Source organism: Tripterygium wilfordii, chromosome 20 (assembly GCF_013401445.1).
Source record: "Tripterygium wilfordii isolate XIE 37 chromosome 20, ASM1340144v1, whole genome shotgun sequence".
NCBI classification, from domain to species: domain Eukaryota; kingdom Viridiplantae; phylum Streptophyta; class Magnoliopsida; order Celastrales; family Celastraceae; genus Tripterygium; species Tripterygium wilfordii.
In genome coordinates this window covers 10,090,905-10,112,907 of record NC_052251.1, presented here as the reverse complement: position 1 = coordinate 10,112,907, position 22,003 = coordinate 10,090,905, and the positions used below count along the sequence as shown (strand labels likewise).

General features: G+C 37.9%; 6 protein-coding genes across 6 annotated transcripts; 3 read left to right on the top strand and 3 right to left on the bottom strand.

The window, feature by feature from the left end:
* The first annotated feature begins 3,631 nt into the window (after window positions 1-3,631).
* On the top strand, window positions 3,632-6,339 carry LOC119986777 (zinc finger protein SHOOT GRAVITROPISM 5-like). The gene is made up of 3 exons (XM_038831460.1): window positions 3,632-4,035; window positions 4,129-4,528; window positions 5,553-6,339. The coding sequence occupies exons 1-3, from the start codon at window positions 3,927-3,929 to the stop codon at window positions 6,247-6,249; spliced, it is 1,206 nt and encodes a 401-aa protein (XP_038687388.1). The 5' UTR covers window positions 3,632-3,926; the 3' UTR covers window positions 6,250-6,339.
* Window positions 6,340-8,214: 1,875 nt separating this feature from the next.
* LOC119986974 (CASP-like protein 4D1) lies at window positions 8,215-9,522 on the bottom strand. The gene is made up of 3 exons (XM_038831660.1): window positions 9,374-9,522; window positions 9,133-9,268; window positions 8,215-8,481 (listed from the first exon to the last, which is right to left on the bottom strand). Exons 1-3 carry the CDS (start codon window positions 9,520-9,522, stop codon window positions 8,215-8,217), a joined length of 552 nt encoding a protein of 183 aa, XP_038687588.1.
* A 300-nt stretch (window positions 9,523-9,822) lies between these two features.
* LOC119986973 lies at window positions 9,823-10,513 on the bottom strand. The gene is made up of 4 exons (XM_038831659.1): window positions 10,411-10,513; window positions 10,226-10,294; window positions 9,999-10,054; window positions 9,823-9,939 (listed from the first exon to the last, which is right to left on the bottom strand). The coding sequence occupies exons 1-4, from the start codon at window positions 10,511-10,513 to the stop codon at window positions 9,823-9,825; spliced, it is 345 nt and encodes a 114-aa protein (XP_038687587.1).
* A 64-nt stretch (window positions 10,514-10,577) lies between these two features.
* Window positions 10,578-12,119, top strand: LOC119987083 (protein REDOX 2-like). Its single transcript, XM_038831824.1, has 3 exons — window positions 10,578-10,897; window positions 11,137-11,560; window positions 11,904-12,119. The coding sequence occupies exons 1-3, from the start codon at window positions 10,578-10,580 to the stop codon at window positions 12,117-12,119; spliced, it is 960 nt and encodes a 319-aa protein (XP_038687752.1).
* A 1,028-nt stretch (window positions 12,120-13,147) lies between these two features.
* On the top strand, window positions 13,148-14,968 carry LOC119987082 (protein REDOX 2-like). Its single transcript, XM_038831823.1, has 4 exons — window positions 13,148-13,910; window positions 14,007-14,250; window positions 14,325-14,504; window positions 14,642-14,968. The coding sequence occupies exons 1-4, from the start codon at window positions 13,594-13,596 to the stop codon at window positions 14,864-14,866; spliced, it is 966 nt and encodes a 321-aa protein (XP_038687751.1). The 5' UTR covers window positions 13,148-13,593; the 3' UTR covers window positions 14,867-14,968.
* A 1,889-nt stretch (window positions 14,969-16,857) lies between these two features.
* On the bottom strand, window positions 16,858-20,749 carry LOC119987081 (transmembrane 9 superfamily member 2-like). The gene is made up of 7 exons (XM_038831821.1): window positions 20,470-20,749; window positions 19,705-19,745; window positions 19,027-19,609; window positions 18,795-18,932; window positions 18,521-18,677; window positions 17,937-18,421; window positions 16,858-17,323 (listed from the first exon to the last, which is right to left on the bottom strand). Exons 1-7 carry the CDS (start codon window positions 20,619-20,621, stop codon window positions 17,104-17,106), a joined length of 1,776 nt encoding a protein of 591 aa, XP_038687749.1. The 5' UTR covers window positions 20,622-20,749; the 3' UTR covers window positions 16,858-17,103.
* Window positions 20,750-22,003: the final 1,254 nt, after the last annotated feature.

Here is a 22,003-nt window from a genome sequence, read left to right as displayed (position 1 = left end):
AGGCAAGTCTCGCGCATATATGACACTCGGCTTGCTCCCACTCTTTCGATGTGGGACAAGGGAAAGCTCCGGACATACCGCATCAAATCTTGTCTTGGGATATTAAAGTAACTAATCAATTATTCGATATGTGAGCTGGCCATATATAATATATTAATGGAGCAACTAGAAATGTCATCGTTCAAGACTTGTTAGATATTCACAAAGAACCTGGTTGTGTGTATGTGTGTATGTGTGTATGTATATATTTATATGTATATGTATATGATACATTTTTCAAGCCAGGGTATGATTACAACAAAGAATTGGCTCTGGCATCTCTGGCTTTTGTTTCTGCATGTATATAAGTTAAGAAAAAGCAGTTAATAATTAATAAAGAAATGAAGTAAATCTAACAAAACAGAAAGTAAGATATCTTTGTTTCTTTTTATTTGCAATTATAGCTTTAGACTGAAATGATAAAAAAAACAACCACCCCAGACAGAGAGAGAGAGAATCTTTTGGTGGGCTTTTATCAATCAAGTACTGATGAAGCCCTATAAATACGAACAATTATGAAATGGACAAGGGAGACAGAAAATAGAGTCATATTGTGGGCCCATGACCCATCATGAAATTACTAGGGTAAATCAACCCAGCATGGTGAATTCGAAGTTCAAGCTGCATAAAGCTATTTTCACTCCCGACGCAACTCAGTTGGCTGCATTTTCGGAGCCAAAACATGAATTTTTTTTCCCCAAATTTTGCCATCAATCAATTTTATTATTCTATTTATACTTTTATAAAAATTAATTGATATCAATGAAAAAAAAATTCAATCCTATCCTCAACTCGTTATAATATTTTTAGTGACACAACTCATTTCACCATAGTTTTGAAACTCGTCTCGTCTCATTGCAGGTCAAAACACAACACACTCCCAAACGGACCCACTAGATGCTATTTGTGTAAGTGATGATGTGAATAGAATAATGACAATGAAAAAAAAGCAGCATAACTGCTGCTGCCTATAAGTTTCTTAGGGTTTCTTTTTCCTTTTTTCTTTTTCCTTTATTGTGTTGGAAGGGAATGGGGGATGATGGAAGCTCAGATTCTCAAACACATGCACCATCACAACCTCAATGTCCTTTGTAATCATCCTCCCCATTGCAAACTGTTCTCTAATCCCCGAATCTAATCATGCTTTTCTTATTTTTAAACATTAATAAACTCATAATCAAAAAGTAATCAAATTAAAAATACTACTCGTGCATGAAGAGATCTTTGTATATCTTTCTTTTCTTTTCTTTTTTAATTTGTTCTTCTTTCTTGTAGCCCAAGGTATTGATCCATGGGTTCCTGATTTGTCTTTTACTTATATTAATGTTAATGTTGTACTTCCTTAGCTTTAAATATAATTAATTTTCCTTTTCAAAAAAAATATATAATTAATTGTAAGTTAAACAAAAATTAAAGGAGCTGGAGCAACGAAATTACGAAAAAAAGAAGCTAAGAATGATGATGTTTTTATCGCAGTTACCCAAATGATAAGATGGTTGCACATGATTCATGTGAAATCATGGTCCCCAAATGATTCAAATGAAATCATGTGCGTCTATTTCAACATTTAAGATAAGGAGATAAAAAATAACGGGATCCCTAACAATGGCCAAGTTACACTATCAAAAAATTTTAATGACACCTACATATATAATAAATTACACGAAGACCCCCTGCAAAAGATCATGCTCAAATGATTGAAACAAGAAGACATGTGACAATTATTACGTATCCTATAATTTTATAAACTTTTTATTTTTAGTGTTATATTTTCTACTTTCGAAGGTATAATTAGTATATAATCCAAAAAAAAATTTGAAGGTGCTACCCTCGAACCCTCAGTTAACTTTATCCGCTCTAATATAAAATTATGTCTTCGTCCCTAACGACCCCTCACATTATGTCCTAACTTCGCCCCTAATCCCTAAGATTGTTAGTGAAATTATGGTTGGGGGTCCCACAGGCAGCCAGCCAGCCACCGACCAGGAGGCCACATTTCTGGGGTCCGATTATTCTTTTGTCACTTGTTTGAGAATAATCAGGTAATCCACACATGTATCATATCCCATCCTGGTCACTGGTGTGGGCGGGTGTGGTGCAGATATTGTGTTGTTTCATTCAAGGATAGGTTTGGCAGTAGAATAACATTTCTCATTTGGGCCACAAAACAGTAGGCCCAAATTAGTGGCCCTAATATCTGGTATATATTGCCACGTGTCAGTTTCGGACGGCAACTATTGGAGCAAAACCCCTGACCATCACAAACATTTGCCCACTAGTCACAGACTCAATAATGCCGAAAATTGAGCTTGAAATCGGGGTACCACCAACTCTTCTCATAGTTGATCCGATCATTCGACTCGTCTCGACGAGGTGCATCTTCTCCAATAAAGTTTCTCCAAACGGATCAAACTTTGTAATTTTTTATTTTTTGTCAATTTTAATCTTAATTGTTGGTCAGATCGACTAATTTTCGACATTTTCTAACTATTGGCCACTTACTTCTAAACTTTTTTGTGATTAAATTAATGTTTATTAGGCCGGATTTCCACAACCCAATCATTATTTTTCAATATTCAATTAAGCTAAATAGTTGGTCGTCAGAGATAAGAACAATATAATAATTCTCTATTATTATTGTTTTTTTTTTCCCTTCCAGCCAAGACATTTGAACTCACGGTTAATTATGCTTTCACTATTACAAACACAAAATATTAGGGATCCCAGTCATCCCTATAATTCATCTTGTTTCTTGATTGATGTAAGTATAGGGACGGGTTCACAAAACACGATGATTAAACCAGAGAATAACATGTCAGTCACTAGAATGACTTGAATCTGAGATCTCTATCACTTCTGTGTTACAAAAAGTGAACATCTTAAAACGGCAGGTTATTTTCTGTTTCCCATTGATTCAAATTATCCCAATTGAGGGTGACTACACATCTTCAATAATCAATACTACCTTTATTTCACAAGGGCAGTAGCATCAGCTTTTAATTTAATAAACAAGAAGGGTATTTTGGTCAATTCAGTACTTAATAACAAAAGTAATTAGAAATGGTGTGGCCATGTATTTTATGCATGCAAAATATTTATTTTTTTTGTTTCTTTTTTTTTTAACTGCCTCACCAAGTTGAATTATGATTGAGGGTTTTATTTTTTTTCCTCAACAGTCTCATGGATATAAAAAATGACACGTTGAGTGGAGGGTTCCCTCAAAAAAAAAAATCTCAGATAATGAGATAAATGCACAAAATTTCATATAGATCATTTGAGGCATGTGAAACCCACGATTTCACATAAATCATGTGTGTCAATCTCAAGCAGTTGAGATAGTTAGAAAAAAAATATAGGATCCTTAGCATTTTTTTGTTTTTCCTTTTGGCATCATGATCCAGAAGTGTTACAGATCCCCCGACAATTGAGATCCAGAAGCGCTACGGATCCCAACAATTGAGATCACAAATGGAGCCCATTAAATAAACATTAAATTCTGTGCATACACCTCATCAACTGAGATTTTTATCTTTTTCGTTCAGGCATATATGCTTGTGTGATCAACAGTGTGATTGACTATTTGGCTCCTTCTCTCTATCTCTCTCTCTGTCTCTCTCTCCTTGCTTACTTATTAAGGAGAGCTCTCTACAGACAATACCATGATGAAGATGATCAGTACTAGTAGTTTTAATCTTTAACCAACAAAGCCTGAATTACACCAAAAGCTGAAAAAACCGAATATATATATATATAGCTTTTTCTCCCATCTCCAATCTACCCCTATCAGTTTCTTATGCTTTAAAGCATCATAAAAACCCATTAATTACTTCTTCTTCCTCTTCTTCTTCTTCTTCTTCTTCTTCTTGTGGAATTTGAGTGATTGGTCCATGTTAGCGAATACCTCTTCCTTATCATCACTTCCTGCACCATTTTCAGCTGAAAATGGTGCAGGAACCAACAACAATAAGAGAAAACGAAGACCCGCGGGAACTCCAGGTACGTGTATATATGTGTGTGTGTGTATGTATGTATATCTTGATACACATATATGTATAGTTTTATATATGGAGTACTTTGATTTTGATATAGATCCGGATGCGGAGGTGGTTTCTCTGTCACCAAAAACTCTTATGGAATCGGATCGTTATGTGTGTGAGATCTGCAACCAAGGTTTCCAGAGAGACCAGAACCTACAGATGCACCGGCGGCGACACAAGGTCCCTTGGAAGCTACTAAAGAGGGAGACGCCGGTGGCTAGGAAGCGCGTGTTCGTCTGCCCCGAGCCAAGTTGCTTGCACCACCACCCCTGCCACGCCCTGGGTGATCTGGTTGGGATCAAGAAGCATTTCAGAAGAAAACACAGTAATCACAAACAATGGGTTTGCGAGAAATGCTCCAAAGGCTATGCTGTCCAGTCTGATTACAAGGCTCATCTCAAGACTTGTGGGACTAGAGGCCATTCTTGCGATTGTGGCCGCGTTTTTTCCAGGTATTTAATTAGCTACCATCTTGATTGTTTTTGAAACAGAAATGGTAACGATCACCGTTTTTTTCGTCCAGCTACCCCAAATACTGAGATAGACGTACACGATTTCATATGAATCATGTGGGACTTAACGATTTCACATAGATTGTGTATGTCTATCTAACGTATGGGATAACTGGTATAAAAAACACTGGGATCTATAAGACTCGTGTTTTTGAAATGGCATGTGATGATGATGATGATCATGTGTGTTTTTGAAAGAAAACATCTTTTTTGGAGCCTTTTTTTTTCCCCCACTTCCCCTTTTGCTTTGTTTTTCACTAGGACAGTAAAGTAGATGGCAAAAGGAAACTGAAAAAGAAAAGAAAAGAGTACGTACGTAGCTTTGGGGTTTGACTGATGGAACCTAAATCAGTTTTTATTGACAGTTGCCCACAGCACCCAAAGATGAGTTTCAGTTGGTCATCGTGAACGTTTTGTAGTTTCAAACCCATAAACAAACATACAACAATTATTCATTCACGACCCGATCTAGGGACTCCACAATTCGTTCAAAAATATATAACAATTGCGGAGCCTCCAAATCCCTCGTGACTAACTTGTACACGGTACATATATATACATATACATACATATATCGACACATACAGTTTGTATATTATATTTCCTCTTACTACATTACATTGGTTGTGATTAACATGGTTTGATTTGTTTGTCCGTATATTTTAATTGATAAACATTCTCATTCAATCCCATTTCAAACAATTAATTTATTTCAAGATACTTGGATTATTTATTTATTTATTGTTCGTATATAATAGGGTTTAGGACTTGGTCTGTTCATTCTTCATCAATAAAGACACACATCTATCTTAATTACTTTTCTTCTACGTTGTCTCATGACATATGGTTGAATCTCACTAACCATCTAGAACTAGAATAGAATCTCATAAACAAATATTTGTTTTTTTTTCCTTCTAATTTTTGGTACCATATATATATATATATATATATATTATGTTTATAGGGTTGAAAGTTTCATTGAGCACCAAGATGCTTGTAATATGGGGGGTCTCAATTCTGAATCACAGTCACTACAACCTGCATGCCTGTCTCGAAGCGCTTCGAGCCCAAGCCCTTCAAGTGATCAGACCAATATCGGCGATAATCTTCCTTGGTCTGGAATCATAATGCCAAGACCAACATTGGACACAATGTTCTTGGGCAGCCCTACTAAAGCAAAATATCATCACAACTTGGAGCTCCAGTTACAGCTCTCAATTGGTTCATCCGATCTAAGCGACAAAATGGAGTCCGACGCAAGAAAAAACTCCCCTACTAGGGATGTCAATGGAGCGGAGATGGCGTCGAGGGTAAAGGACCAAGCACGCGAGCACTTAAGGTTGGCGATGGCGGAGAAGATGTACGCTGAAGAGGCGAGGAAGCAAGCGAAGAAGCAGATTGAATTCGCAGAACAAGAATTTGCAAGTGCGAAGCAGATTAGGCTACAAGCTCAAGCTGAATTGGACAAGGCATTGGGTTTGAAAGGTCATGCAATGAAGCAAATAAATTCAACCATTCTTCAAATCACTTGTCATGCTTGCAAGCAACAGTTTCAAGCCAGAAGTAGTGCTACTACTAGGCCTCCTGATGAGAACTCTTTTGTGTTGAGTCACATGTCATCTTTAGGTGAAGTAGAGAAAATATTTTCTCAAGTTGATTAATTAGTTGAGTGTTGTATCCTTCAACATGTGTGATGTTAATTGTAATTTGTTGATTAATTATTCAATAAATGAAAATTGCAAGTATCTTGATGATATGGATTTCTACAACTTATAATCTTTTTGCGTTGAATTAGTTGAGTGTTGCATAAAAAGACGTGAAACTAGTACTCGAGTATGCGGGGTCATAAGTCTTTGCAGTGTCAAATTTAATGGTGCTGAGCGAGTTACCGAATGGTAAGGGGACATGATATAATAGGTCAAACTTACTTCCTTGAGCTCAAAGTAGTATGAGTTGCTATTGGGTCTAGCAAGACAAAATGTGCATGTCAATATGGACTGACCCAAAATAAACAAAACCTTATTAGTGCGGAGGGACAGTCTGTTACATACCTTATCATTACAGAGGAACTACTTGAAGCTCTCATTTTTGCTTAAATTTAAGTGAAATGGCATATATATATATATATATATATATATATATATCAGAATAGTGTATAGTCGAGGGTACGTGGGATCTCATGTCTGAGAAATCATTTATAGCAATATTAATTGGAGTAATTGAATAGGTTGTTCATATATGCTCTCTGAAACACTCATTTCACCTCAAGAAAGCTACTTGAGGTATCCAGTTTTGGATTTTTCTATTTGGACTCTATTGGAATGTGACCCCTCTCTTCTTAACTGCACTGACCAAGAAATTTATACCATAAAACTTCTTCTGATACATATTCAAAGTTCAAACAGATATATATATACACAGAGAGAGAGAGAGAGAGTGGAAAATGAGATAGTCCTTTTACTTTAAAGACACAGCATGCATGTTTTTCAGTGCCACAGTTGTAATGACAGATTCACTCGTCCCTCTCAAGCACTCACTCACACACAAACTCCTTATCTTCATTTCCTTTTTGCTTTTCATGTGAATCAGGGCCACAAAAGAGAGGGACCAGTACTAGTATTGAACCAACCAATAACCATGGCATCTTTCCATATATGCAGAGACGACATTTCAACCCTTTTGTTTCAGCTTTAATGTATGTGGTTGTGTGTTGGAAGAATTCCCTAGTAACAATACCATGTCACCACTCGTTACTCCCTATCGTCAAATAAAAAATTTATGTCCATGCAATCTTGACGGCCCAAGTTTAGGCTTGTAGTGAACAAAAAATGAACACTAACTTGGCCAAACTCTCCTTGGATGATAGCGATGAGGTCGGCTTAAAGTTTCTCCGCGATCCTGCTGACCTAACCTTGAAAACAAAGACGGTCAACGAACCTGACGGTCGTTGGATGATCGAGAGTACTCCGACGCTCAGGTAAGTCAGATTATCACCAGCCTAAAAATCATGAATTAGAGCTTAAACTTTACCTTGAGTGTCTCTCCTCTTTATATGGCGGATGACATGAGTGCCTGTTAGCTAGCCCAGTCCGACGTATTTGTCAGGATTACCAAATCAATTATCTGATTCAATGGCTCATGGACGGAAATCTTGGGGATATTAAATGTGTTTCGGTCTACCTTCCAACGCGCCCAATAAGTTTTGTGTCACGTGTCCATCTTGAATTATTCCCCACAAGGTTCATATCGAATGTCCAAATGACAAACTTGTATGATATTGTTCTCAGTCACCGTTTCACGTTATCAAAACAAAAGGAACGGTTTCTTTTTGGCTGGTAACTTCACAGTTCATAGCCATGTTTTATGTTTAGTTATAAATCTTAGCAAGAAATGCAAAGTGCTCTTGACCTACAAGCTTCTCTACTTTGGTTAACCCCAGCGGCCCGGCCCAATTCATTTTTGGGTCAGGGCTTTGTCCTACACTCTTTTGAAAACGTCCTGGGAAAATCAAGGCCCAAGTATGTCAAATTAAAACAGAAAGCCCATTGTATTATTCTCTTTGATTTTCATACAACACTAGAAGTTGAACCAACATTGGCTTCAATGCAGAGAGAACTGGGAGAGATTCAATTAAATGCCATGAATCCAGTGCTCCTGGTTCGATTAATGGAGGAGATGATGGAGAGCACGGCCATGGCAAGAGAAGCTATGAGCAGAAGACCAGCTGCAATATTTCCCTTCTCGAGAAACTTATTAATACTGGACATCCATTCTTCAAGTCCTGTGTAATTCAATGACACAAGGAGTTTGTATACAGCATTCAGCAATTTCTTGAATTCGCAACTCACAGCAAAACCGGCCCCAACGCCAGTCGCAAGAAAAAAGGTCATCACCTGCCACACCAAATAACATATATTCACAAATCAAGCTATCAATTGTGGACCTCACTTTGCCTCTTTTGGGCCCATCAACTTTGATACCATGTACTTGTTGGGCACTCATGATAAAGACTAATATCTCACATCGAATATAACCTAATCGAGTGGTATATAAATAAAGATCATACACTTCTCACACTAGGACGCATATTCTGGACCTAAGAATTAATAATGATGGCCCATGAAGAACAAATCCGTGCGAACATGAGGTCCAGAGCGGATAATATTCTTGATGTGTTTAAACTTGATTTCCAACATGGTATCAGAGCAAAAACTCGGTCCATTTGGAAGTTGCCTCTACATGTCAACTTGTTAGGCCGAGCATAACCCAGCTCACAAGTGCAAATGAGTGCCAAGACTAATATCCCACATACATCATATTGACATAATCCAACCAAGTGGAATGGATATAAAGAAATTAAAGGTTTTCACCTTTCATACTAGAACACGTTTTCTAAACCTAAGAACTAATAACTACGGCCCACGAAGAACAAATAAGTGTAGACCATAACCAAAACGGAAAATATCTCAAAATATGTTTGGACTTGGATTTTTTTTGTTTGGACTTGGATTTCAAAAAAAAAAAAAAGCAGAGAATCAAAATACCTTGTCTCCGTAAAAGTCAAACTCCGGCAAGAATTGGCCTCCGATCAGCCTTTTCTCTTTCACTGTGTAATATATGGCGAAATGTAGCTGAAACAAACTGTAGGTTGCAGCTATAACAGCAACCGAAAGGACATACCTGCAACATTTTTTTTTGTGATTCTCTTAATGATCAGAAGATTGAAAATACAGAAGCAAAAAGAGTTACAAGAATTGCATATATCCATGAAACTAATTAAGTTACCTATATGCGTTGAGTTCCTTGAAATCTGACTTGACATCACCACCATATGAGATCTTATCAGTAACAATAACAATCATACAAGCAATTGAAGCTAAGAGAGTGAGGAGCCTCAACACAAGAACTGAGTTTGCTATGGCTTTGGATGCCATTTTTAGCCTTTGCTTACTATGTTTACAACTTTGTATCCATCACTAAATGTAGCTTATATAAACACTAATTTTTGTTTTTTAACTCTCTCGATTATGTCAAGTAGATTGATTTGGAATTTTGGATGTTCTCTGCCGTCCATATGCAGCAGCATAGGACCGATTTTCATCGATGCGCTCGAGACTGGCTGTCGCCATTTCCAGCGAGATGGCTTGAAGAACCATTAGGACTTGCGAGGCCTCGTAAAGACATGATTCGTTACTTCCAAGTTGTGCTGCTAGATGGCTTTGAAGAACCAATTTTCATCGATGCGCTCTAATGACATTATTACGATGTTCATGAGAATTTCCTGTCACAGAGGTTGGAGCCATCTGCTCAAGCAGGCGGGTGACATCATTGACCCCAATTGAGAATTGTTGCTGCACAAATCAAGAACAGTCAAAATCGTCTTTCTTAGTAAAAGCTTTGTCGAGACCACCTTGAGCCAAACTTTTTCAGGTAAGGATCCTCCATGCAAGAGTTTTGCTGAAGAATCTAGTAAGAATCTAGTACACTGACTCTATGACTCACTGTATTTATCAAACAACTCGTCATATATATATGGCATTTCGAAGGTTACCAATGTCAGAATCTGGTACACCGACTCTGTCACTCACTATATTTATCAAACAACTCGTCATATATATATAGCATTTCGAAGGTTACCAATGTCAGAATCTGGTACACCGACTCTGTGACTCACTGTATTTCTCATGCATGTGATTCCCTTTTGTCCTGACAGAAAGCAGCCGGCAACGTTTACACATAATTATATATATATATATATATATATACGCACTCTGGTGCTCAGATACGGACGACCGTAATACAGGCGTCGGTTTTTTTTTTACCTGAGTGAGTTGTCCCGTTATAAACCCTGTTGTTGCTGATATCTTCTACTGGGTTCCTTCTTCTCCTTCTTCCATACTCCGAGTGAGCTTGGAGAAGGAACATAGGAGAGACCCTTGTGGAAAATATAGTTAGAAATCCATACCAGAGTTGCAAACTTTAACTTATTATGGAAGCAATGAAAATCCTAGAAATAACACTGAGTTCAGGCCATAAGATGCCTGGAATAGGAATGGGGACCGTGCCACATCCGCTTCCTCCTTCGGACAGCAGCATAGTCCCAACCTTAATCGAGGCGATTAAGATTGGCTACCGACATTTCGACACTGCAGCTATCTATGGATCTGAAGAATCCGTAGGCCTTGCCGTGAAACAGGCAGTAGAACAAGGCCTGATAAAGAGTCGCGAAGAGATGTTCATTACTTCAAAGCTCTGGTGCACTGATGCTCATCCAGACCATGTACTCCCAGCACTCAACCGCACATTACAGTAAGTCTTCAATTAACAATTCAAGTTTCAATAGATATACAAAAAATGATAGAGATCCCAGCTGCAGAGTTGGACTCGCGCACAAGATCCAAGTGAATTCTGGGCTCCACTGCACATGCATGAAATCATGTGCGTACATGTTAACTCAGCAACGCTGGGATAACTGGAATACGAGCTGTTGGGATCTTTATATTGTGAACTGTTTAATCTGACTTTTTTTTCTTGGTGAATTGCATTAGGAGGCTAGGCATGGAGTGTGTGGATCTTTATCTGATCCATTGGCCTGCAAGACTGAAAGAAGGAAGCCCCCGCTTCGATTTTCCGAAAGAAAACATACTTCCATTTGATCTCATAGGAACATGGAAGGCCATGGAGGAGTGTTCCAGGTTGGGGTTAGCCAAGTCTATTGGAGTCAGCAATCATGGACCCAAAAAGCTCTCTCAAATCCTTCAACATGCTACCATCCCTCCTGCTGTCAATCAGGTGGAAATGCATGTTGCAAGGCAACAACAGGAGTTGCTGCAGTTTTGCAAAGACAAAGCCATACATCTCACTGCATGGTCTCCTTTGAGTGCAAATGGAGCTTTCTGGGGTTCACTTTCAGTAATGGAGAGTCCAATTCTCAAGGAAATAGCAGCCGCAAAACACAAAAGTGTAGCTCAGGTGCAAGTCTACCTGTAAATTTTTTTTTTTTTGTATAACCGAGGAACCACCCATCGGACAGTTAAGCTAGCGTGTCAAAATAATCCGCACCATACGAGCAGCAGGTAAGATTGGGTCGAACTCATGCGGGTAGGATCCTGAAAGTGGGACAAGTCGACGGAACCAAGATTCCAAGCTGGTTGATCCGAACTCCCGACCTCGAACACCGTACGCCCTAAATTCGAAGAAATAACCAATTAGACTATTTTCAAGTGGTTTTTATCTATAAAACTCATATTAGCATCATCCTCTATTGGTATCATATTGGAATTATATCCATCATTAGATTCTTATTGTATTGTAGGTTGCACTGAGATGGATATACCAACAAGGAGCAAGTTTCATAGTGAAGAGCTTTAACAGCAAGAGGATGAGAGAGAATCTTCAAATCCTTGACTTTGAACTAAGCCAGGAAGAAGTTGAAAAGATCAAGCAAGTTCCACAACACAAGCCTTTTGCAGGAGAATGGTTGGTTTACAAAGATGGCCCCTACAAGTCACTGGAGGAAGTCTGGGAATAGTGATGTGTACTGTTTTGTTCTCTCAAATCCTCCATCTTGTTATAGAAAACAAGCTAGAGACCCTTCAAATGTGTTTAAAAATAAAGGTTTGAAGGGTGAGGACTAGTATGAGAACAGTTCAATGTGTGTTCTTGGTGTGTTTTTTTTTTTTTTTTTGTCTGGAGAGGTGTTAATGTGTAAATATTTCTCTGTGCGTTTTGGGTCTCTAAATAAGTCAGTATCATGTTTTCAGGTATTCCAAGTGCCTATCATCTGCATCATCTCATGGTTTTGGATTCTGAGAGAACCCATTATAGGCTTTGCATGTTCTGTTTACATTGAGACAGGGGTGAATGTAGGAATTTATGTAAGGATGCGCAAAACCTAGTGGGGGTTCAAGGGCAGCGCTCCTGGATTTTTTTGGAGTTAATTATTAATTATGCATTCGAAAGTACGAAAAATAACACTAAAAATCATAAGTTCATATAATAACAATAAAAATACGTTTGGCATACAATTTTGTCAGTATATGCTAGCAAAAATAGTGGTAACAAATATACTGAACAATAATGATGGCAATGGTTGCTAGTGTTTGTTTCAACTTTTGCTGATAAAATATATGTTGGGCAATATTCTTAGACAAATTACGTAGATGGCTATTCAGCATTTTAGTTGTAACAAATGCATATAAATGAAAAATAAATTACAATTAATTACGGTAATTAATTAAAATAAAAATATTAATACAATTAAATTTAAGCTTAGAAAGACTTTTTCCTTTAATCATTTAAAGAATAATTAAATAATTATATTGTTTTCTAATACTAATTTTCTAATAAATAATTTAATAATTATATTGCATCTGAATCCTCCTACTTCCCTCTTTGGACTGGGACCTCATCACTTCAATTCAAGCGCAAAACCACCTCATCTCACCAACCACCAGACGGTCTAACTATCCTCACAAAATTTCCAAAGTGAAGAGAGAAGTTTCCAGCAAACACAGGAGCTCTTCCAAGAAATCAACAAAAAAAATAAATTCATCATGATCGTACTTGACAATTTTATACCGTTGGATATAAACTCCAAACATTCGATGGTTCAATCACGATGAATTTTGTTATGTGTTTCAAACAAAAATATATATATGATTGGATTCGTTATGCGAAATACACATTCACGATTTCCCAAAATTATAAGTATTTGGTGCACCTGAATAATGCACATGACCTCCCCCGGGATATACCTAACTAAACATTATTTTTTTTGTCCCAACTAACATTTGTTTATTGCGTCGGATGCTTGACCAACCTTGAATGTGGAATGCATGAATCCAGATTCCAGAGTAAAATAATCTCAGCTTGCTCTCTGTTTCTTGGTGCAGGCACAATTATTTGAGATTTGACATCTTGGAACTTGGAGTTCTCTTCCCCCTTCTCAGCGGCTATAACTATAACTCCCCAAAATCTCAGCATTTACTGCAAACTTAGCTCAAATGGAAGCAGAGCAAATCCCTGCAGTAAAACTAAGTTCAGGGCACAAGATGCCTTTGATAGGCATGGGGACGGCCACAATTCCTATCCCACCGACTGATGCCTTAGCCTCGATTTTTATCGATGCCATCGAGACTGGCTACCGTCATTTTGACACTGCTGCTGTCTACGGCTCTGAAGAAGCTCTGGGATTCGCCATTAAACAGGCATTAGAGAGAGGCCTCATAAAGAGTAGGGAAGAGATGTTCATTACTTCCAAGCTTGGGTACACTGATGCACATCCAGATCTTGTTCTCCCTGGACTCCAGCGCACACTTGAGTAAGTCTTTGAAGTTTTGTCCAGTTGAAAAAAAATACTTAGTTAATCTTGAATCTTGAAAAAGTATTTACCTTTCTTGGTGAATGATTGAATTAGGAAGCTGGGGCTGGACTATGTAGATCTTTATCTGATACATTGGCCGGCAAGACTGAAACAAGGAAGTCCCCGCTTCAATTTCCCAAAAGAGAACATACTTCCATTTGATGTCACAGGGACATGGAAGGCTATGGAAGACTGTTCAAAATTAGGCTTAGCCAAGTCTATTGGGGTCAGTAATTATGGACACAAAAAACTCGCTCAAACCCTTCAACATGCTACCGTCTCCCCTGCTGTCAATCAGGTAATTTGCTGCAAAGACTATAATTTGACCTCAGTTTTGATGATGATGATGATTATGACGAAAATCATTTTCAGGTAGAAATGAATGTTGCATGGCAGCAACAAAAGTTGTTGCGATTCTGTAAGGAAAATGGAATTCATTTGAGCGCATGGTCCCCTCTAAGCGCCAACGGCGGTCCTTGGGGTTCACTAGCAGTGATGGAAAGTCCAATCCTCAAGGAAATAGCAGCTGCAAAGCACAAGACTGTAGCTCAGGTTAGGTAGCATATCAGTTTAGCACTTTCATTCAGACTTTAATTACTCAACCTAAAGATACGCAGATAAATAATATAGTTAAGACATCACAGTCACCTTTATCAAAATTTGAATTAAAAGACACTCTGTTAGTGCAGATTGCTTTAAGATGGATATACGATCAAGAAGCAAGTGTTATTGTTAGGAGCTTTAACAAGCAGCGGATGAAAGAGAATCTTCAAATCCTTGACTTCGAACTAAGCCAAGATGAACTTGAAAAAATTAAGCAGATTCCACAGCAAAGGACCGTCTTAGGGGAACGTTGGATTCATGAAAATGGCCCCTACAAGTCATTGGAGGAACTTTGGGACGGTGATGTGTGATTAATTTGTATATCTAGATCTTGCAATGTTGAATTGTTAATGATAAGTTCTTCTCATGTAACATGAAAAGTGGAGTCAATAAAAATTTAAAATTCGACTATCAAACCAATCATTTGACGTCTCCTCTGACAACATCATGAAAATGACAACATCATGAAAATGAGAAAACAGTCTGTCTAGCCCTTTTTTATTGATCTAATCCTAGACAATTCCTAGCATAAGCACAAATTTTTTGACAAAGTTTGTGGTGCATAGTTAGACATACACAACAATCTAATATTAATTAGCAACAAGAAATACTGTCAATTCCAGAGTAGTTGTTACCTCGAGTACTCTTGAGCTAGATGAAGAAAAATTTCTGCTTCTAAGTCTTCAGTTGACAAATTGCTTGAGAAGAGCACGTTTAATTCTTTCCGAACAGCAAGCAAGACATCTCTATAAGGTCTCCAACCCCTATCAAGAAGACCGAGAGAGGTTAATTAAACGTTGAACATAAAGAAACTTCACGAATGTGATTAAAAACTTAATGTGATTTTAGTGTATTTTTACTGAAGTATAAAAGAGATTTAGTTCTTCATTACTGTATCAAAACCACAAAAATTCTATTACTCATTTGCCACTAACTTAGAGTGCAACTAGTAAACTGCAAAGCTAATCACTGAGTCAAACAATTATGGAAAACCATCTACTTCATATAATAATTTCTTAAACAGACATTGTGGACTTGTTTGTATAAAACAAAAATGTGGAACTGGCTACCAAATCCAAACATCACAGTCACCTCAATGTAGACCGTGCAACAGCTGCAAGGAAGAAGAATCGTGATTCAAGAGCTGCTATATAAGTTTCTCGCTCATCAAGGTCTTCCGCTAAACCTAAACTTTCTCGCTCATCAACTTGATATGGACTTCAGTAGAGGAATAAAATAGGTAAATATATATTAAAAAAAAAAAATCAGATGTAAAGAAAATTTCGCTATGTTCTTCCGTTGAAAAGTCGCTCTCATCAATATGTAGAGCCTTAATTCCTCTGAAATACAGTATAGCAAAGAAATAACCTGCGACCGTAAAGGATTCGTTCAAGCTCGTACAACTCCGAGTCTGTAGCCAATTTGAGCACTGATCGAAGCTTGGTGTCAAATGCAGCTTCGTAGTTCTCGAAATCGCAGCGTGAGCAGTAGTTGCAGCTCTCAAACCATTCGTATCCCTATGACCAAACGAGCAGTAAACGTACAAAAACATTCGGTGCTTTTCGGTTTGGCTACCAAGATCAAGCAGCAAAGTAGAAGAACAGAGATGCACACTGGGAAGGTTAGATTCGTAGCAACGGCGCATAGGTGTTGGTCAGTGAAGAGTTGTTGCAGCAGAGCCGCCATCGCTTCACTTCCTCCCTCCAACGCTAAGGTCGGGCACTGACAGACAGAACTGCAATTTCATTTTGAGCCCTCGTTTTTTGCTTCACAGTAGCGTTACTGGCGCCATCTCTCTCCCTCCGTCTCCTTCCGTTCAGATTTTGTGAAATTTGAGAAGTTTGAATGTCAATTTTGTCCATATTTCTTGACTTTTGACTTCCATGAGATTATTTGTTCTCTTTAATTTAATAAAATAGGGAGAAGTTTTGAAATGACGCATCAACTTTAGTGATATGATCAATTTATTTCCTAAACTTTATTTAAAATTATTTTAACCCCTCAATTTCTAAGATTGTAATCCATTAACTGATGGGACAGTTTTTTTCTCACATGAGATGGCACCGAAATTAATTTATTTGCAAATGACGTATAATACATGAGATACTTTGATATGTTATAGCAATTTACATGGACATGAATAACTAGTGTCGGAACTATAGGGGGCAAATCGACCCAAAAAAATAACTACAATTTATCACATTTCATATAACTAATGGAAAAATATATCACATTAGTTAAAATAGACGAAAGGGCCAACAAACTATAACCTTGAAAGTTGAGGGACTAAATTGATCATAAATAAAGTTCAAGGGATAAATTGATCATTTCACTAAAATTCAGAGGTCATTTCGAAACTTACACCTATAAAATATCACTTTCATGAGATTATTTTGCTGTCCTGATAAAATAATGGGAAAAAAAGATATCAAATGAACATTCATTCCACTTTACTGTACAAGACTTCTCTACACGGCATCTCTGGGAGTCTGGGACTAAAAACAAAAGGAAAAATACCTGATAACTTCTTTAACGAAAGACAAACTGCCTACTCACACTTGATAGACCCATATATGTGACGAACAAAAAGTAAAGCTGCACGGAAACCTACAGTTCCAAGCATGAGGAAGAAGCCATAGCAGATACAAGCCATGTAACCAAAGAAAAATGAGGTCTGCATGAAGCCAGACATCTCTGAGCGCGCATAGTAATAATATAAGCAATAGGCGTAGATAAATAAGCCGGTTGATCCGCCACAGAGGAAAGATCTGCAAACAAAATGAAGCAAAGAGATGAGCTCAGGGATCCATACGTCAGTTTTCATTAGATACATGAAAGAATCTTTCAAGAGACAGAGAAAAAGAATGAACTCAAAGCTCATCAAACCATGCTACTTGCTCTCCCAAGTTTACAATCATACTCTGTTTATGCAATCCATTTTTAACAAAGAGTACAAGACAACAGCCAAGCATTATGCATGTCTGGTCTACACTAGTTGACCCTTCTTAAATGCATCTAAGTCTGTAAATCAATCTCATCAATAGACGGCTCAAATATGAAACATAAGATAAATCAATGGATGGACAGAATAGAAAAGGGAGGACAAAACCCAAAAAAAAATAAACTATGAAGACCCACTTTAGATCAAAAGAATCCAAGAAATCACACAATAAGATGAAAACCCACTAAAATAAGCACTACTCTCCGTGACCCCAAAGAGAGATGGAGTAGGAAAGAAGTAAAATTGAGGGCATGATGTAACTACACCATCTCAAACACACAGATAGAAGGATATGTTAAGAGCAGATATTAATAAATGTGTTTGTTTCTCTACAGGTAATAATATTGAATCAAGAAAACAAACGAACAAGGGCCACATACCTCCACCACCACTCATGGTCCTCAGCAGCAAGTTGGAAGTAAGTCAATGCCACAGTAATGAAAGCAGTTACTATCACGAGGATAATGAAAACAATAAACAAGATACTGTAGATAGTATAAATCCTGTGCCCCCAAACACTAGCGAATATGTAGTAGAGTTCTATATATATAGCACTAAAGGGAAGAAACCCTGCCATAGCCATCTGAGGAATTGTTCCACGATACCATGGCAAGGGAGGAATTTCCCTGGGATATTTAGAAGTGCGGCAAGGAGCTTGAAACTCAGCCTCGCTATTCTTTCCAGCAATCCCACCCAACACCAACAAAGGTGAGGTCACAAGTGCCCAAATAAGTACAATAACCACAATTGTGCCAAATGGAAGAGCAGCAGTGGCAGTGTAAGCAATTGCAACTGTATTCAGGAAGCAGAATGTGAGAAACAGAGGCCCACAGAAGAGACATCCTGTCAGTAACAGATTCATCACCTGTCATGGCACAACATCGAAAAATCTGATATCAATAAAAGTACTTCAAGCGCAAGTCAGTAAAACACCCAAATCAGGTGAAAATTAAGAAGGCCATACCCAGTTGGTTCCTTCCAGTTGACAATAAAAGGAAATTGCAGTGTAACCTGCAATTCCAGATGTGAGTGCATATATGACAACCAATGCAGTGAATAGAGCTCCTCGGTTGTATGGATAAAACACGCCAACCAATGCCAGGATGAAGATGAATATCGTACTGCAAAGCAACAAACACACATGAAAAACCATAAAGCAATATGAACAACAAATACATTAAAACCTCCTAAAGGGAACTCCACTTGCTTGAACGTAGATAGATGATTAAGTAACTTACAGAGTAAATAATTGGGTACCAGAACCAAGAGCAGCGGCAAATAGAGACTTGTATTTAGGGTACCTAAATACATCTCCATGGATATATTTCCAACCACTCTCTTCCTGGTCTTCAGCTGATTCCTCATCATCGGCATATCTATTTACAGGAAAACATAAGTTAAAAATGGAAGGGCATTAGGGCAAAGAGAAGCGAAACAGGCACAAAAGAAAACCAAATCATATGCTCTTACTTGACAAAGTCATTCTTAAGTACTCGCATGAGGATTGTAGCAAGGAACCCTGTTAGAAGGAGAACTGTCACGCATGAATTTATAATTGAGAACCAATGGATCTCCAAATGATGAGGCAATGAAGATGACTGCGAGTATTTGTCCATTCTCTTCTCAAAAGGGATGTTTGTTTCCTTCCATTTGACGGCATAATAGAACTCTACATCAACTTCTTTATCCTCTGTAAGGTCAATAACGGCATTGGTGTCTGTTCGCACATAGATTTCGATCACGCGGTCCTTATTGTAAAAGATATCAAAATGGATATGCTTGAAAAGGTAATACTTGTAGTCACTGGGATCCTTGCCTTCCTTGTCAACCATCCCTAGGAATCCCCAAATGGGTAAGTCATCATAAAACATCTGAAAGTAATAGTCTTTTTTCACGGCAGATCGGAACTGCAACACTTGTTCCTTTGTGAATGTCTTCTTGCAAACACGCTCAGAGTCTTTATCACGTAGGAAGTCAAGTTTGTAGGGGGCACTGACTAATCGATCTCCATTCAACACTTCACCAAGAGCTTCCGACTTCTCTTTCAAGTCATCTGCACAGAAACCCGACCAATTAAACAAAGTTACTAGCAAAAGCCAAAGTTACACACACACACACACAAAAAAAAAAAAACAAACAAATGCAAACCTGGCAAGCAGAAAGGAAGATCATAGTATCGGTAGGTTTCGCTGGAAGAGAAGAAGAAGGTAGATTATTATGAGTCCAACTGAAATACAGATCAAATACCAATGGGAAGGGGAGTTGGCAGGAATCAAATTCTCTTTATCAAAACGAGATTTCAAAGAAAAACTAATTAAAAGAGATGCATTCAAAAAATCGTGAAAAAATGCATACTATAAAAAGGCTGAAACTTTCTATTCATATCTCAGTTCTTGCTCCTCCGTTTCTCTCCATCCATATTGCGCATCTACATGCTACTGTAAGTGATCTGATTATTGGCACAAAATCTGGTTACACTAATTTCCTATTCAAAAGTTCAACTGCAAATTTAAATTGTTGGATCGATTTAAACTAGATCCAACTCCTCATTGAAGAAAGAGGCAGACTCCATAACTTGCACAAAAGCCAAAAACAGACATTAGTCTGCAAATATCACAGTAACAATGGAGAAGAGACTGTGGTTGAATACCTAGAAACTGTACATGTAATAACAAATGAAATTCTGGCGAAGCCACAATAAAATTGAACTTTCAGTATTCATCGCACTCTTTTACTCGAGAACTAAACCACGTTAAAGACTATAAGGAAATTAGACTTAATCCAGATAAAAATGAAAACCGTATCAGATCCAGCTCCAAAACACGGGCATCCAAATTAGATTCAACTAAATCAACATACAAAAAAACCCTCGGGCCTCGAGATCATACGGCGGCGGAGAATTGGTTGTGATACCTTGGATTGTGAAACGGGCCGACCTTGTTGGCATAGAGAGGCACTTGGTCCCCCTCCTTGTACCGATGGTTCGATGCGTCCGACCTCACCTGATCCACCGCCATCAGCATCAAAACGGCGACGAATAGCATCGCCACCATTTTCTCCGCCATTCCTCTCTCTCTCTCTCTCTCTTTCACGCACGGAGAGACGATGATTTGGTCTCTCTCCTTCCCTCCCTCTGTTTTAAATTAGTCCAGAAGTGATTTCACCATTCACGCAGAGAGTGAAGCGAAAGAGAGATGCAGCCTAACGGGATTCTTGAACCCGTTAATACGGTGCGTATTGAACCCGTCGCTGCTTTCGAGTCAATTTCTGTCGACGTGGCCGCGTGTGATTGGGTAGCATTCTAAGAAGAGGTGAGGTCTGGGTGGTTTAGCGGTCAACGTCTTGCGAAATGCGAATATCTATTTTTTCTGCCTTATCCTTATTTTTATTTTTTTTCTTAATTAATATTTTAATTTTCGAAATGGTTAAAATCAAATAATTGATTTTTTTTTCTTTGACAGTATAGCAAAATTCAAATATTTATTTATTTGGCTCCATTTGATGCTCCTATAATTGTTTGATGGTCATTGGAAATAATTTGAAGGAGCCACAATAATAAGAAAAATATTTAAAAAATAAATAAATTATTTAGGAGTTGTCCAACTGTTTGGAGATAAAATCTTTTTAAATTGGAATACACAAATTCAACTAATCCTATTAATTCCAGCTTATCAAGATTGCCTAAAAAATTTATCTTTCAAGGGCCAATGTTATGAATTAAATCGTAATTAATGCTTACCTGGTGTTTAGGGAAATTTTGTTTTGAATCCAGCTGTTTAATGTATTATCCTGAGCGATGCGAGTTATCGTTGGGTTTTGATTATTGTAGTAGCCAAAAATCGTTTGCCCTATCTGTGAAGGCTCACGATTTTTCGACAGATATAATATTCAAAACTGCATCCTTCTCACGCATCTTGATTCCGACATTTGGCCCACCTCAATATCGACCTCTCATCACCTCGCATTGGCCCACTCTTCAACGTCGACCTCTCCATAACCTCGACTTCAACTCTCGATCTTTCATCATTCCGATATCAAATCTTACTGATAGCTCTTTCAGATCAATCTTACTGATATCAAACTTTGCTTCTGACACAGGAAACCGACCATTGGCTTGTCCGTTTCGCCATACTAGGTGGTCAGACCTGGTACTGGCACACTTTTATTGCAAGTAGCCTTTCTCTCTAACGTACAATAACATATATTAACGTCTCGAATAGTTGGGAGACACGTGTCTTTTCAAATACTTAAGTCAATATCCTTCACTATTGAAAGGATCTTGTTCTTCCTCTCCTTCCCTTTCTTGAACCAACTGAACTCTTGAATTTGCAAGCAACCCTAACGAGTGACATACCTTTCTATATTGAACATACATAAACCAAAATCAGAATATACGATAAACACATATTATATTCTTTTTGTCATCACAATCATCATTGACTCGATC